The sequence below is a fragment of the Onychomys torridus genome, chromosome X (genome assembly GCF_903995425.1).
Source record: "Onychomys torridus chromosome X, mOncTor1.1, whole genome shotgun sequence".
Lineage (NCBI taxonomy): Eukaryota > Metazoa > Chordata > Mammalia > Rodentia > Cricetidae > Onychomys > Onychomys torridus.
The window spans coordinates 83458804-83472564 of record NC_050466.1 but is presented as its reverse complement, the minus strand read 5'-3'; the positions used below and the strand labels follow the sequence as shown (position 1 = coordinate 83472564).

Sequence of the window (13761 nt, the reverse complement as noted above, 5' to 3'; positions counted from 1 at the left end):
GCGCGCGCGCGCCCCAGAAAGGAAGTGGGACCCTGGCGTGCGCCCCTGCTTCGCGAGGAACTTGAGGTCTGGGTCTCGTCGACGCACTCCAGTCCACCGGAGGACTCAGGGCTGGCAGTGTCTGTGACACCCACAGGTACCGAATTCTTAGAAACTTAAGAAGTTAGTGGCCTCCTCAGTTTCTTAGGCTTTTTTTTTTTTTAATCCCTGAGGGGGTGCTTCCCGGGCGTCTACCAGACACAGGCGGTGAACTAAGGGGCTGCGGCCTAAGCCTCTAGACCCCGTTACCTCAGCGGGGAGGATGGCGGCTGCGTGAGGGTCACGTGAGGTGGGGAGGCGGGTTTCTTGGTGGCCACATTAAATTAGGGTTGTGATGAAGTCGTGAACCCACAGGAATACATGATGGCTGACAGCCGTGATTTCCAATGTGGCATGTTCTTCTTTTCTTTAAGGGCCCTGACTTGCTCTTAGGATGGAGCGAAATGTAAAGGAGGCTTTGGAGCGGGCGGATGATATTATTGAGACTGTCCAGCAGCAACCCCCTCCAGCGAGACCTGCATCTAGTGGGGAAAAATCTCTTCAGGAAAAACTGTATGACATTTATGTTGAGGAATGTGAAAAAGAGCCTGAGGCAGAGGGCCTTCGAAGCAATGTCAACTTGCTAGAGAAGCTGATGAAGAGAGAGGCGTTGCCATGTCTAGTGGTTAACCTGTACCCAGAAAATCAGGGCTATTCTCTCATGCTCAAGGACAAAGATGGAGTCCTTATAGAGCACCTTCCAGTGTCTTATGTAGGACAGAAACTGCTTGAATATTTGGATGCTGAAGAGTTACCTTCTTTTCTGATTGATGTCCTGGAAAAGTCTCCTGTGAATGTTTTCCACCATGGGTGTGTCATAGCAGAAATCCGAGACTTCAGGCAGTGCAGCAGCATCTACCCTCCCGAGGAGCCTGGTCCAGAGCCTACTGTGTCGTCTACGGTGCCCTCTCTTGCTTACCAAACTCGGCATATTCTCTTACGTCCAACGATGCAGTCTCTAGTGAGTGACGTAGAGTCCATAACAGGTGATAACCGTCAGTGGACCCAGGAAGAAAAACTTGAGCTTGAGAGCCAACTGCTCTTAGCTACAGCAGAGCCACTGTGTCTGGATCCTTCTGTTGCTGTCACCTGCGCGACCAACAGACTGCTGTTTAATGAGCAGAAGGTGAACACTGACCCCACAAAACAATGCTTCAAGAGGCATGCGTCCCCCTATCAAGAACTGGAGGGAGATAAGTATATACGTACAAGTCCTCCTGATGTTACAACAATGATTGCATGCAGAAAACGAGCAGAAAGAAAAGCAGGTGACTATGACCTAAAGATTGCTGAAGCAGGAAAGTATGTAGATATGTGGAAACAGAGACCCTGTGAATTGGTGGCCCCTTCAGAGGTGGATGTGCAGAAATATGCTAGAGGAAAGTCGCCCGTGTCCCATGATGACTCAGCATCAACAACCTGGCCAGCTCCTGAGGTAAAATATGGTTATGTATTTGGTTGTGAAGAGGGCAGTCAGCCATGGGAAACAAAGCCAAGTATGACTCAGTCAGTTCCTTAGTGACCCATTTTTTTTTTTTCTCCTGAAATAGGGCCACCAACAGAGGGCAGATGTGATAGCCAGATCTATCTTCCCCAGGTTGCCCCAAGTGATTGCTCACTTGGTTCTAAAGCTGGGGAAAAGATTCAGTCTGGGAAGGCATTGAGTGTGTGCCAAGGATCTGTCCAGAGCAAAAGGCTGTAGGGATCCACTGACTCCATCTATTTCGGCCAGCCCTCCCTGAGGAGGAAGGGCAAATCTCATTCAGGGATATCCCCAGTCTTAGAGATGAGAGTTAAGACACCAGCTCCACTGTTCACACTGCCTCCACCTCTGGACAGGGCTCTCCAGCAATCCATCCTCCCTCAGTGCCAGGCAGAGGTAGGAAGCTTCCGAGACTTGCTCCTTCTCTCAAATTGGCCAGCCTGGCTCAGCAAATCTGAGTGAGCAGTGCTAAGTCAGAGGAATAGTGTTAACACCCTGTGCCAGCTCACCAGAGAGCCATCCAGCCACCTAGGGCCCCAGCAGTGGCACTGGCCCAAATGTCATCAATTTGCTTGTCCTAACACAGGCAGCCCCTGTTTTGAAGAGTAGTCCATCACAGGTGTGGAGCTTCCCCACCAGAGCCCCAGCATTTAGAGACACCTTTTCCAGAGGCTTTCTGCCTCCTAGAGCTCAGATGCTCGGTACCCAGATCAGAGCACCACAACGCTCTGGGCAGACCCCTGTGAAATTAATTGTCAAAAATACTTCAGGCCCCATAACTGTCAGGCTTCACCCTGGCTCTGTCATTTTGCACCCAGAGTCACAAATACAGCAGCCACAGCAGCCGCCGCCAGAGGCATGGCTGGATCCACAGCCAGGGCTATCCACAGCCAGAGCTGCAGTGGCCCCAGTAGCCAGAGCCTTTGTATGTGTTCATTCCAAAACAGCATCAGCCACTGAGGGTCTCTAGCCCTCCACAGCCAGAGAGCTAGCTTTCAGCAGTGGGTAGGGCCAACTCAGCAAACTGGTCTCTTTAACCTTGCTGAGGGTACGAGGGTTCACCATCCTCAGGCAACTGTGGTATGTCAGGTAGGCTGTACCCAGAGTCCTGGGCAGACCCTCCTTTCTTCACAAAGCTCCCAGCCCCCTGCTGCCTAGATAGAACAGCTGCAGGCTCAGGGCTAGAATGTGCAGCAGAGATTCATGCCCTGTATACTGGCTGTGCCCAGAGCAGCCCCTCAGCATAGTCATCGGGGACAAGTGGTGGGCAGTACAGAGGTACAGGGAGGGGAGGGGAGGTCGACCGACCACCCCAAAGTCTTTTAAGTCCTGCCATGGTCTCTCAAAAATGCATCATTGAGCTAAATCAATTCTCAGTCTTTTACTTCAATTTTGGTGTTTTTAATGTACCAATGTTTTACAGTTTAAAAACAAAAAAGCTCAATACTAGAATTTTACATAGAACACAGGAATGAATATTTAAAACTGGTGCTATTTTATTTCTTATTCTCTTTGTTGCTGATAGAGTCAAGTTTATTGTAGTGTTTTTATGTGTATCTACATCTAAACTATATTAATTTTAGTTTCTTCCAGATTGTCTTTTCCATTAAAATTGCAACAATATACTTTAAGTTAATAAGTTAGTAATGATTTAAAGGTTTATTTGTAAATGATTAAAAACAAGCACATATTTTGCTGTTTTAACAAAAAAAATTCTTGGAAAGAGTGTATTGTCCTTAATGACTTTTCTTTTTCTTTTTTCCAGAGACAGGGTTTCTCTGTGTGTAACTCTAGCTGTCCTGGAACTCCTTCTGTAGACCAGACTGATCTTGAACTCACAGAAATCCTCCTGCCTCTACCTCCTCAGTGCTGGAATTAAAGGTATGCACCAGCACTGCTCAGCCTATTTTAACAATTTTAAGGACACAGCTCAGTATTAGTACAATCCCAATGTTGTGCAACATCGTTCTAGAACTTCATTTTGTCAGGATTGAAACTGTACTGTTCAGCATCAAATCACCCATTTCCTGTCCCCGCCCCTGGCTGCCACCCTGTACTAAAAAATTTTCCAGGAGTCTGAGTGCTCCCTGCACCTCACATGTGTGGAAACATGGGGTGGCTATTATATCAGGCAGCCTTCTCACTTGGCACGAAGTCCTCGAGGTTCATGCACGTTGTGCCTGTGATGGAAGGTCGGTGCTTTGTCAACATCATTTCCCTGTGTTAAATACGGAAGGAATTGACTTGTGAGCCAGGAGAAATGTCTTTCAGGGGAATGTAGTTTAAAGGCCTGTGTGCAGCGTGTGAAATGGGAGAGCTGCAAGTACACTGTGAAAAACCAACACCAGAGGAGACCGGAGCAAAGGAAGGCAGTCACCCTGAAATTGAGTACCCCTAGACACGCACCCCTGTGCAAGGGAGTCGGTAGCAGATTTGTTCGGGACCGGCCCAGCCCTTGGAAGGCTTCCCTGCACTTGGTGCTCAGGCAGACCCCAGCTCTCTTCCAGACCCTGCCACTGGCCTGGAAGAGGCAATCTGGGACGGCTTGCTGTGGCTCTCCTCGTGAGGCCCTTTGCATGTCTTAGAACATTCTAGGCTACTTGGACGAAGGAAATAAGCACTTGAAAACTCAGGTTTCTGGTCTGCTTCTGCAGTGCCCCAGCCTTCTGAGGCTGTTAGGTGAGATGTCCTCCTCCTCTGCCCTTCCCCTGATTCTGTTTATTCCTCCTCCGTTGTTAACACCCTCTGCCAGATCACCTCATTCCCGTTTTCCTTGTTTCAATGGACTGAACTCTTCTGTCCTTTTTTCTTTATTTCCTTAGAGAGTCGAGGTGTGTTGGGCTGGAGAGATGGCTCAGCAGGTAAAGGCTAGGCTCACAACTACCAAAATAGGAGAGAGTCAAGGTGTGATGAATTCTGTAACAAACGTTTACCTGTGCCAAGGTAACGTTGACGTTCCCATAAATACCTTAGCACTTAACGACGACAGTGGCAGAGCTGTGAGGCCAGCCGCTCTGTCTGTTGCCAAGACATGCTCAGCACTTCCAAAGAAGTCCTGGACCTATTAAGCACTACGGAGGAAGGCATCCTCCCCTGCCCTCAGCCACTGGCAACTGCAGTTTGCTCTGTGGCACTATGGATTTAATAGTTGTCGGTGTTTATATTAGGTGAATTATACAGTGTTTTGTACAACTTTGTACATTTTGTGTCTACATTTTTGCCTGGCACGTGTTTGATGCTTATTCATCTTGGACTGTATACCAGCACTTGGAGCCTGCTCGGCACAGTCACATTGCCTTGTCTGTATATGGCCTGATCTGTTTATCCATGTTCGGGCTGTGTCCACCTTTGGGCTACTGTGGGTAGTGGTGCTGCCCACATTCGTGTACAGGTGTTATTTTACTGGTTATGTTTTGTTCTTTAGTAACTCTTAAGGATAATCTGCCTACATGACATTTGCCTTTGTAAGTGCACATGTATGTTTATTTGCCTTTGTAAGTGCACATGTATGTTTATTTGCCTTTGTAAGTGCACATGTATGTTTATTTGCCGTTTGCCCTAAGAAGTGGAAACTTGGCCTGTCGGTTCTGAAAGATTAGCGAAGGGACAGTAACTGTGATGTCACTGGCATAAACCTATACCGAGGTCCTGCTGGTGCTCTTCAACAAAGATTTGGCCTCCTTCAAGCAGCTGGTCCCCTCGGCCACCAGAGGGACAGTGAGCTTGACTGGAGCCTCCTGGACATCGCTGGGAGTGGAGCCTGCCCTTGGAAGAAGTGAACTGGTCCAGGGAGCAGTTACCGAGAACTTAAGCTCAGCCTTCAGAGCCAAGCAGATCTGACCTCAGCATGCTGCTGGATTTCCTGTCCTTCCTCCCTTTGAGCTGTAACTGGTCCCTTCAGGTCCAATAAGCAGAGTGTTCTGCTGGAGAGATGTGCCCTTTCTTTTCAGACAGGCAAGTAAATTCATCTTTGTTTCCAATGACCAGTTAGTGGCATCTGTTTATTTCCCTGGAATTATCTTCACCCTGCTACCACTTTGTGTATTGTTCCTATTGAGAATATTAGCTGGCTACATTTTATTTTTTTTAACACAATTCTTTATTGATCCTTTGGGAATTTCACATCATGCATCCAGATCATGCTTACCTTTCAGACCCTCCATATCTTTCCCTCACCCCTGTAGCATGCCTCCCAAAAGACCCCCCCAAATTAATTAAATGCAAAACAAAACAAAACAAAACAAAAAACACCCCTCTCCTGTGTCTTTCCAAGACCTCTTCATTCATCCATGGCATGTGGTGTGTCACACAGTATACCTCTTTGTCCAATTAGCTCCACCTGAAAATGTTCATTGCAGTGAGTCATTGGTCTGGTTCAAGGCCTTTGGCACTCCATTTTCACTGGGACCAGCACCAAAACTCTTGGATATCCTGCTGTTGTCCTGAGTCATGGAGATCCTACTGATCTCACAGGACCAGACCCTGCAGACATCCCAGCAGGTCATAGATGGGGCAGATGATAGGGTGTGTCAACCCAAGGCCCAGGGGGTGGGTCTGGGTGGTAGCTGAGCTGGTGGGTCTGAGCCACTAGGACTGCCCCTTCAGGTGAGGGGCAGAGCCAGCTCTCTATGCCCATGCCATCGGTGCCAGCTCTTCCACAACCTTGGTAAGGGGTGGGACCATCGATCCTGAGTGGGGGAGGGCAAGCCATCTGAGGTTCAGTAAAGGGTGGGGCCAGCTCAGCATGGCCCTCATATTTCAACACTCATGGTTCCTATGACCCACCTGTGGTCCGTAGCCTGTGTTGGCTGTCCAGACACTGGACATCTGTATAGCCCCCAGTGGCAACAGGAGCTACAGACATCAACCCAGACCCTGGAGCTATGGTTTATGATTTCACTTGACTTTAGTGTCATGAGAACCTGGAACATTTCTTTCTTTCTTTTTTTTTTTTTGACAATTTCAAAATTAATTAATTGTGTGTGTAAGTGTAAGTATTTGTAGAGATGAGATGACAGCTTTGGGCATGTGTCTTACACCTTTTTTTGGAAGCAGGGTCTCTCATGCTGTTTCTGCTGCTGTGTACTCCAGGGGAGATAGCTCTTGAGCTTAGGGTTATTCTCCAGTTCCCACCTCTCATCTCATATGAGAGAGCACTGGGATTATAGCTGTTGGCCAGAACACCTGCATTTTTACATGAGTTTTGGGAATTGAACTTGCCTTGGCATGCTTCTGTGGCTAGCACTTTTACCCTCTGAGACATCTCTCTGGCCTCAACATAATATTTATTTATTTATTTATTTATTTATTTGTTTGTTTGTTTGTTTGTTTGTTTGTTTGTTTATCCATCCATCCATCCATCCATCCATCCATCTATCTATTTATTTTCAAAATTAGTTTTTCAAAAATCATGCCTCCAGAACCTTTTCTCTCCCCCCTCTCTCCCTCCCTCTCCTCCTCCTCCTCCTCCTCCTCCTCCTCCTCCTCCTCCTCCTCCTCCTCCTTCCTTTTTGGTACCCAAATCCTTTATTTGAAGAAATGGTACAAATTAAAGAATTTAAGCGGTTGTTTTGGTACGACTTCTAGAAAAGACAAAGGCAGCCCGACATGCATGCCCGGCCTCAGTGACTGGTAAAGTCACTCCTGGCTTTGGGGAAGTCAGCTTAGCTCTCATCACTGTGTCTCAGGGTGTGCTAGTCAAAGAAATAGTCCACCAGGCCCGCTTCAGGGGCTCCCGTCTTGCAGAGGTTGGTCACGTGGTCACCCAGTTCTCTGACGGATTTCACCTGCTCATTGAGGCAATGGGTCTCAACGAAGTCACACAAGTGGGGGCCGTTTTTGTCAGCAGCCAGTTTGTGCAGTTCCAGTTCACACTCTTCTCCAAGTGCAGTGCACACTCCATGGCATTCAGCCCGTTCTCCCAGTCATCGGGGTCTGGGGGTTTCTTGATATCCTGCAGGAAGATTCCGCCGCCTCGTTGGTTCTGTAGCTTCATCAGTTTCTCAGCATGCTCCCTTTCTTCATGAGATTGGTGGAGAAAGTACTTGGTAAAGTTCCTCAGAGCTACGTCATCCCGGTCGAAGTAGCAAGACATAGACAGACAGACGTAGGAGGCACACAGTTCCAGGTTGATCTGGCCGTTGATGGCAGCCTCGAGTCCTGGTGGTAGTTCTGGCGCACTTGCGAGGGAGACTCGGTGGTCATGGCAGCGGCGGGGCGAGGTGCGGTGGCGAAGCTGGAGCAGTGGAGCTATGAGGTTGCAAAGGGTTCTGGATCAGGGCAGCCGGCTGGGGTCGGAGGGGTGGAGCGCCGGTTCGGTTCAAGCACTACTGAAGCAGGAAACCGCGGCGACTCTGGGCGAGAACGTCTCCAGAACCTTTTCAAAGTGTGTTGATAGTGACAGGGTTATATGAACGTAGGTGGAGCAGAATTATTCAACAGATTACACAGAAGATGGTATCACAAATGAGCATCCAGTAATATTCAGGTAGCCTTAGCATAGCAGGATATGTGTGGCCAAAGAGGGCCTTTGTCACGAGGGATGTTGAGAACACGCTAATTCCTCCAAGATACTTGAAGGGAGTGTCTTTGCCATACGGTTCTGTGAAAATCCTACTGGAAAGCTGGTGTGGTGGCATATGACTATAATCTCAACAGTTGGAAGATGATGCAGGAAGGTCAGTAGTTTGAGGCCAGTCCAGTTAGATATCGTGATCTCATCTCACACAGCAAAAACATAGGATGTAACATGAGCCCCATGTGTAATTTATATTTTCTCATAGCCACATTTAAAAAAAAAACAAAAAACAAAAAACAAAAAACCAAACAACAAAACAAGAGATGTTAGTTCAATAAAACTTATTTGGTCCAGTCCAGTCCATCTAAAATATTATCATTTCCATTTTATCAATGTTTACAAATTCTCAATGAGACCTTGTATATAGTTTTAGACCCGATGTTCTAACTCTATAGACATTGTCTCAATTGAGACGCTAAAGTTTCATAAAGTATACTTGATATGTACATTGCAAGCGTGATGAAGGAGTCTGAGATCCCAGAAACCACATGAAAAAGGAACAAAACAAAACAACAAAACTGGCAAAGCCATGCAGAGGCAAGCAGGTCTCTGGGGCTCACGGGCCAGTTAGTGTAGCCTACTTCACAAGTTGTAGGCCAATAAGAGGCCTTGCTTAAAAAAAAATAGGTAGATGGTCCCTGGAAGAGACAGCTGAGGTTGTCCTCTAGCCTCCAAGTGGCCCCAACTCCCAACACACACACACACACACACACACACACACACACACACACACACACACACACAAATACATGGCCAAATTTTGTTCTCAGCACCCATGTCATGTGGCTTATGGCTGCCTTTAACTTCAGCTCCAGGGGATCCAACTCCTTTCTTCTGGCTTCCTCAGTATGTGCGTGCATGTGCAGACACACATGTATACATAAACAATCTTCGTCACAAAAGAAGAAAATGCAGACTCAATTCTCAAATGTACTTATAATTTTCCTGTTAATTATAGGTGAATCAAGTATCAATTTTTAAATTTTATTTTATTTTTCGTTTTTTGAGACAGGGTTTCCCTGTGTAGCCCTGGCTGTCCTGGAACTCGCTCTGTAGACCAGGCTGGTCTTGAACTCACAGAGATCTGCCTGCCTCCCCCTCCCGAGTGCTGGGATTAAAGGCATGCGCTGCAATTTTCAGGTTTCGAAATAATTTCAGGTAAACAAAATTTAAACCTTAGCTCTTCATTTTCACTAGGTACCTTTGGAGTGCTTCATAGCCACATGGGGTTTATGGCTTTTTTTCTGGGCGGTGTTACTGGCGTTCTGACAGGATGAAGGAACAGAGCAGGATGCAGAGCAGTCTCAAGCACGACCTGAGCGCCAGACCTTGTGACTGAAGTTCACGGAAGCTCACAGTAACAGTGGTGATCCCTCTGCTGGGGTGAACTTGAAATCCTTACAGTCTGTGCTTAGCTGGGCTGTGATCTGCAGAAACTAAGGGGCGCCAGGCATGGAGCAAGAGGGTAAAAGAGAATGGTTTGAAAAGCTCTGCAGAGTCACATGCAAAATGTCCAGGAAGGGGACCCTAACATCTCAGCAGGTAACTAAAACTCATCTATTTCACCTTCCCAAGGGACTTGGGAGCCTGAGTAATTGGGGGGGGGGTCCTCCCTCTCTTTTTGGTTTTCCTTCCAGTACTCTTGCATATCTGTCTTCCAGGTCTGCAGTTCCTTCTGCACAGCTGATACCAGATCAGTCATGAATGGACAGTGGTGGCGCTAAGCAGGAGGTTAGCTCCAGGAGAGAGTGACCAATAGCACCAACGTCTGTGTACTGCTTCGGATTTTTTTTGCTTCTGATTTTCTTAAACATATTCCATTAATACAGCCTGAAATAGCAGACCTAGGGAACAACAGGCAGGCTTGATCAGGGACCTGATCAAGCTATATGGTGGTGGTTAACTGGAATTGTAGACTCCAGATAGACCAGCTTCCCAAACTTCCCCAAATCAGCATGTAAGGGACAATTGGAGAAAGTGGTCCACGCTGCTAGAAAGGGCAGATTAAAGCAACTTCAAGACTTCATCTCCAAGAGAGCATGCACAGACTACTGTTAACTCTTCCCTAGTGAACGTTTCAACAACTTTAAGGGTACTTAAACCCCTATGAATAGTTTTGTATCTTATGCATCTGTTTGGACTGGATTCTGGGTAAAACTGGGCTTCCATGAAGAGCACATCCCTTTCCATGAAGTGCTTACCCTGGGAGAGGTACAGGTAGTGAGTGGGGAGATAGAAGTCCCATGCCTGCTAGGATTGAGGTCTCGGCTGCTCGGTTAGACCCACATTTTCCCCATAAAGTGTTCGTTCTTGCTTCCTTGCTTGCTCTAATTAAACCCTTCACTTCTTTATCTATTACTGGGTCCTATCTGAATTGTTGTCTTTTGGGAGCACAAGAACCAAGATTGCTGCTGAGGTCGAGATCAGAGAAAACCGAATACCTCTCCATAGCAATGGGAGGTGGCTTGTGGATACAGAACACTTACTATATCGGCCTCTCTACGTTCATATACATTCCAAGCTGGGCCTATTATACACACATACACACATTTGAGCAGCCAAGTCTCTGAGGTCCTAAGTCTCAGGAACACACTTTGCCCCATCCCAGCCTTCACTTGCTGGACCCCAGCCCTTCTGTCTTCCACTCCCTGCCTCAGCGGCAGGCAGCAAAGGATGTTCGAGTTAATTGTTAAATTCAGTTCAACAAGTTCCTCATTAGGGACAAATTACCTGAGTTTGAAATCTGCTAATTTTCCAATCAGAGTGAGTGTTTGCACTTGTGATTTGGAAATAATTACCATATGGTAAAAGCAAAACCTATGTGGGGATTAAGTAAAGGCGAGGGAGGACAGGGGCTTATTTTGACGCCTTGCCTGGAACCCACGTTAGCATATGCAGATTAGCTGAGGTGCCTTAGCGGTTGGCTGGGAAAGCTCACCTGTAGTACTTTTTGGCAAAGGCTCTTCACTTCCTATATAAATGCTTCTGAAAGGTGACCGTGGCCTTTGATGGGAGAGCAGAAAGGGAAGAATATTTTGAATTCAGCTATTTAATCTAAAACTACCCCTAAATGCTTAAGAGATTTGTTGTCAACCTGAGGCTTCTGTGTGGGTAACAAAATATTTCCTTGGGGGTACGAGCAGCTGAGCCTACAGGTCCTCTGGGTGACCTCATAACAGAGCAGGGAATTGGAAGGATTGTGACTAGTAACTGCTACAGAAGTTATCACAGTCCCAGTTGGTAGATCCCACTCCTGTGAAAGTGTTAGGAAACCGCCAGGAAAGAAAACCTTTTAGGTCATTCCTAAGTCAAGCCCTGACACAGCTTCTGAACCCTGGAACCAGGAGAGCCCTCAGCTCCCTCGAGGACTGCTGCTTCTCCCCCACTCTTTCTGAGCGCAGCTGGGCTGGTTGCTCACATTCCCTTTTACCCCCTAGCTGCCAGGAAAGTCACAACCAAATTTGAAGTTCAGATCACCGAGTTTAGAATGATGATTAGCATGTCAGCATTCCTTACTCATTTCTTTTGGGGAGATTGTTTGGTTCTGTTTTACGGGTTTGTTGTTGTTTTGGTTTTTTTTTTGGGGGGGGGGGTTGAGGCAAGGTCTCACTCTGTAGCCCAGGCTGTCCTGGAACTCCTTGTGATCTATCTGCCTCAGCCTCCTGAGTAATGGGACTACAAGCATGCGCCACCACATCCAACCCTTGCTCTTTTTCTAGTTGTTTTTTTAAATTTTTTTATTTTTAGCTCGGCCATAAACTTCTTTAGGTCTTCCCCCCCAACAAAGACACACATGGGAACTGAGAACAAGGGTCAACATATGCATAGATAGCAGTAGCTCCCGTTTGTTTATACATGAGTCCTCTAGTCCTTTTCCTAATCCATTAGGAACGTCTACCAGGGCTTCTCCCCATAGCTCCCTCTCTCCTTCACTCTTGAGACAGAATTGCTTGTGTCGTGTATCCCAGATGAGACTCTCAAACTCCGACTTGTAACATAGCTGAGGATGACCTTGAACTGTTGGTCCCCCTGTCTCCACGTGCTGGGATTACAGGTTTGCACCACACACTTCACATTAGGTTTTACCCTTACTTACATATCAAGAAACTGTGACTGGGATCGGACTTACCGAGGCAATAAAGCTATTAAGTGGTGTACTAATAATGTAGTTCTCCTGTCTGCTTCCCAAGTCTATGTCCTGTGTTTTGGCATATGTCACTGACGACTTGATGGATCTCAATTGACTGGCAGACTATATATGTGGCCCCATTTTATGTTTTCCAATGCCTGCTTTCAAGTACGTGACTCCAGGTGCTTTAGGTGGCTCTTATAACTCTCTGTGTTCCCTTGCTTGGTAAAACTAATGATGCCGTTACAAATTCCTCTAGTCTAGTAGGATTGTGGCCAGGGAAAGGAGACATAGATCTTCCTGAGGGGAAAGGTCCTTTGTGAGATCTGACACTGTGATCCTAGGCTGGCCTAGAACTTGTGGATCCTGCCAGTTCAGCCTCCCATGTGCTGGATTACAGAGGCTTAAGCAATCTTGCCTGTACCAGTCTGTGTTCAGCTTTAAACTGGGTTTCTCCTCCTCTGTGACCACCTGCAGGATGGCCCTGTGCTCCTCCACATTGAGCCTCGGTGATGCCCTAGGTCCCTTTTCCACATTCTGAAGGCAGTGGGGCAGGGGATCGGTGGCAAAGGTGTTCTGGTTTTGAGCCACACAACCCACTCAGATCCTCGAGGTGCTTCACGTTCAGATGTCTCTAGTCCACTAGGGGGCACCAGACTCCAGGTTCGTGAGCCCTGCAACCCCAGAGAGCGTTTGCAAAGCTCACTCAAGAATCCTCCCCAAAGCAGACCTCAAGGTTCCTGGGAGCGCGTCTCTGTAGTTCTGCCAGAGTCGGGGCGGGGAGCGGGACGCCAGCGTCCCCTTTCGGTTAGCCTCCCTCCCGCCCCAGCCGCACCCCGAGCCGCTACCTTCGCGCTCTTGCACACACACCACGTGGTTTGGCAGCGCCAAACAGCTGCGCACGCCTCTGTTCTCCGCCATTCGCCGCCCACTCTCCGGACGAAGAAGCAACCTCTCACCAGGAGCCCAACTATCTCCTCGCCCTGTCCTCCAGTGTCAGCTGAGGTTGCAAAAGGGCGAGGTCTAGTGATGGAGGGAAGGCTTGGAAGGGAGCAGCCGGTTCTGCAGGCTCTTCATAGAGACGTGTTTGCAGGCTGGTTGCATCCTAAGTGCACCGGAATGTGTGTGTACACACACACACACACACACACACACACACACACACACACACACGGGGGTGGGTGGGTGGGTGGGTGGGGAGCAAGGAGATGAGAAGGGAGGGGAGGAGAGGGGAAGAGAGAGACAGAGAGAGACAGAGAGAGAGAGGCTTTTTGCTACCTTCCCTTCCTTTGCCTACTTAAGATCTCTGACTTTGCCCTCCCCTTTTCCAGTGGGAAAAGACAGAAAGAAATTAGAAACCTAAGGATGGTAGGATAGTTTTTTTTTCTTCTGAAAAATTTAAAATTTTATTTGTTTATTTGTTTATTTATTTATTTATTTATTTATTTATTTATTTATTTGCGTGTGCACACCAATGAATGTGCATGTGGAGGT

General features: G+C 47.5%; 1 protein-coding gene and 1 pseudogene across 1 annotated transcript; one reads left to right on the top strand and one right to left on the bottom strand.

The window, feature by feature from the left end:
- Positions 1-472: 472 nt before the first annotated feature.
- Positions 473-1780, top strand: LOC118574711 (transcription factor SPT20 homolog). Its single transcript, XM_036175627.1, is given in 1 exon segment — positions 473-1780. A coding segment is annotated over 1 exon segment (1308 nt).
- A 5474-nt stretch (positions 1781-7254) lies between these two features.
- Positions 7255-13188, bottom strand: LOC118574710 (annotated as a pseudogene).
- Between the last annotated feature and the right edge of the window lie 573 nt (positions 13189-13761).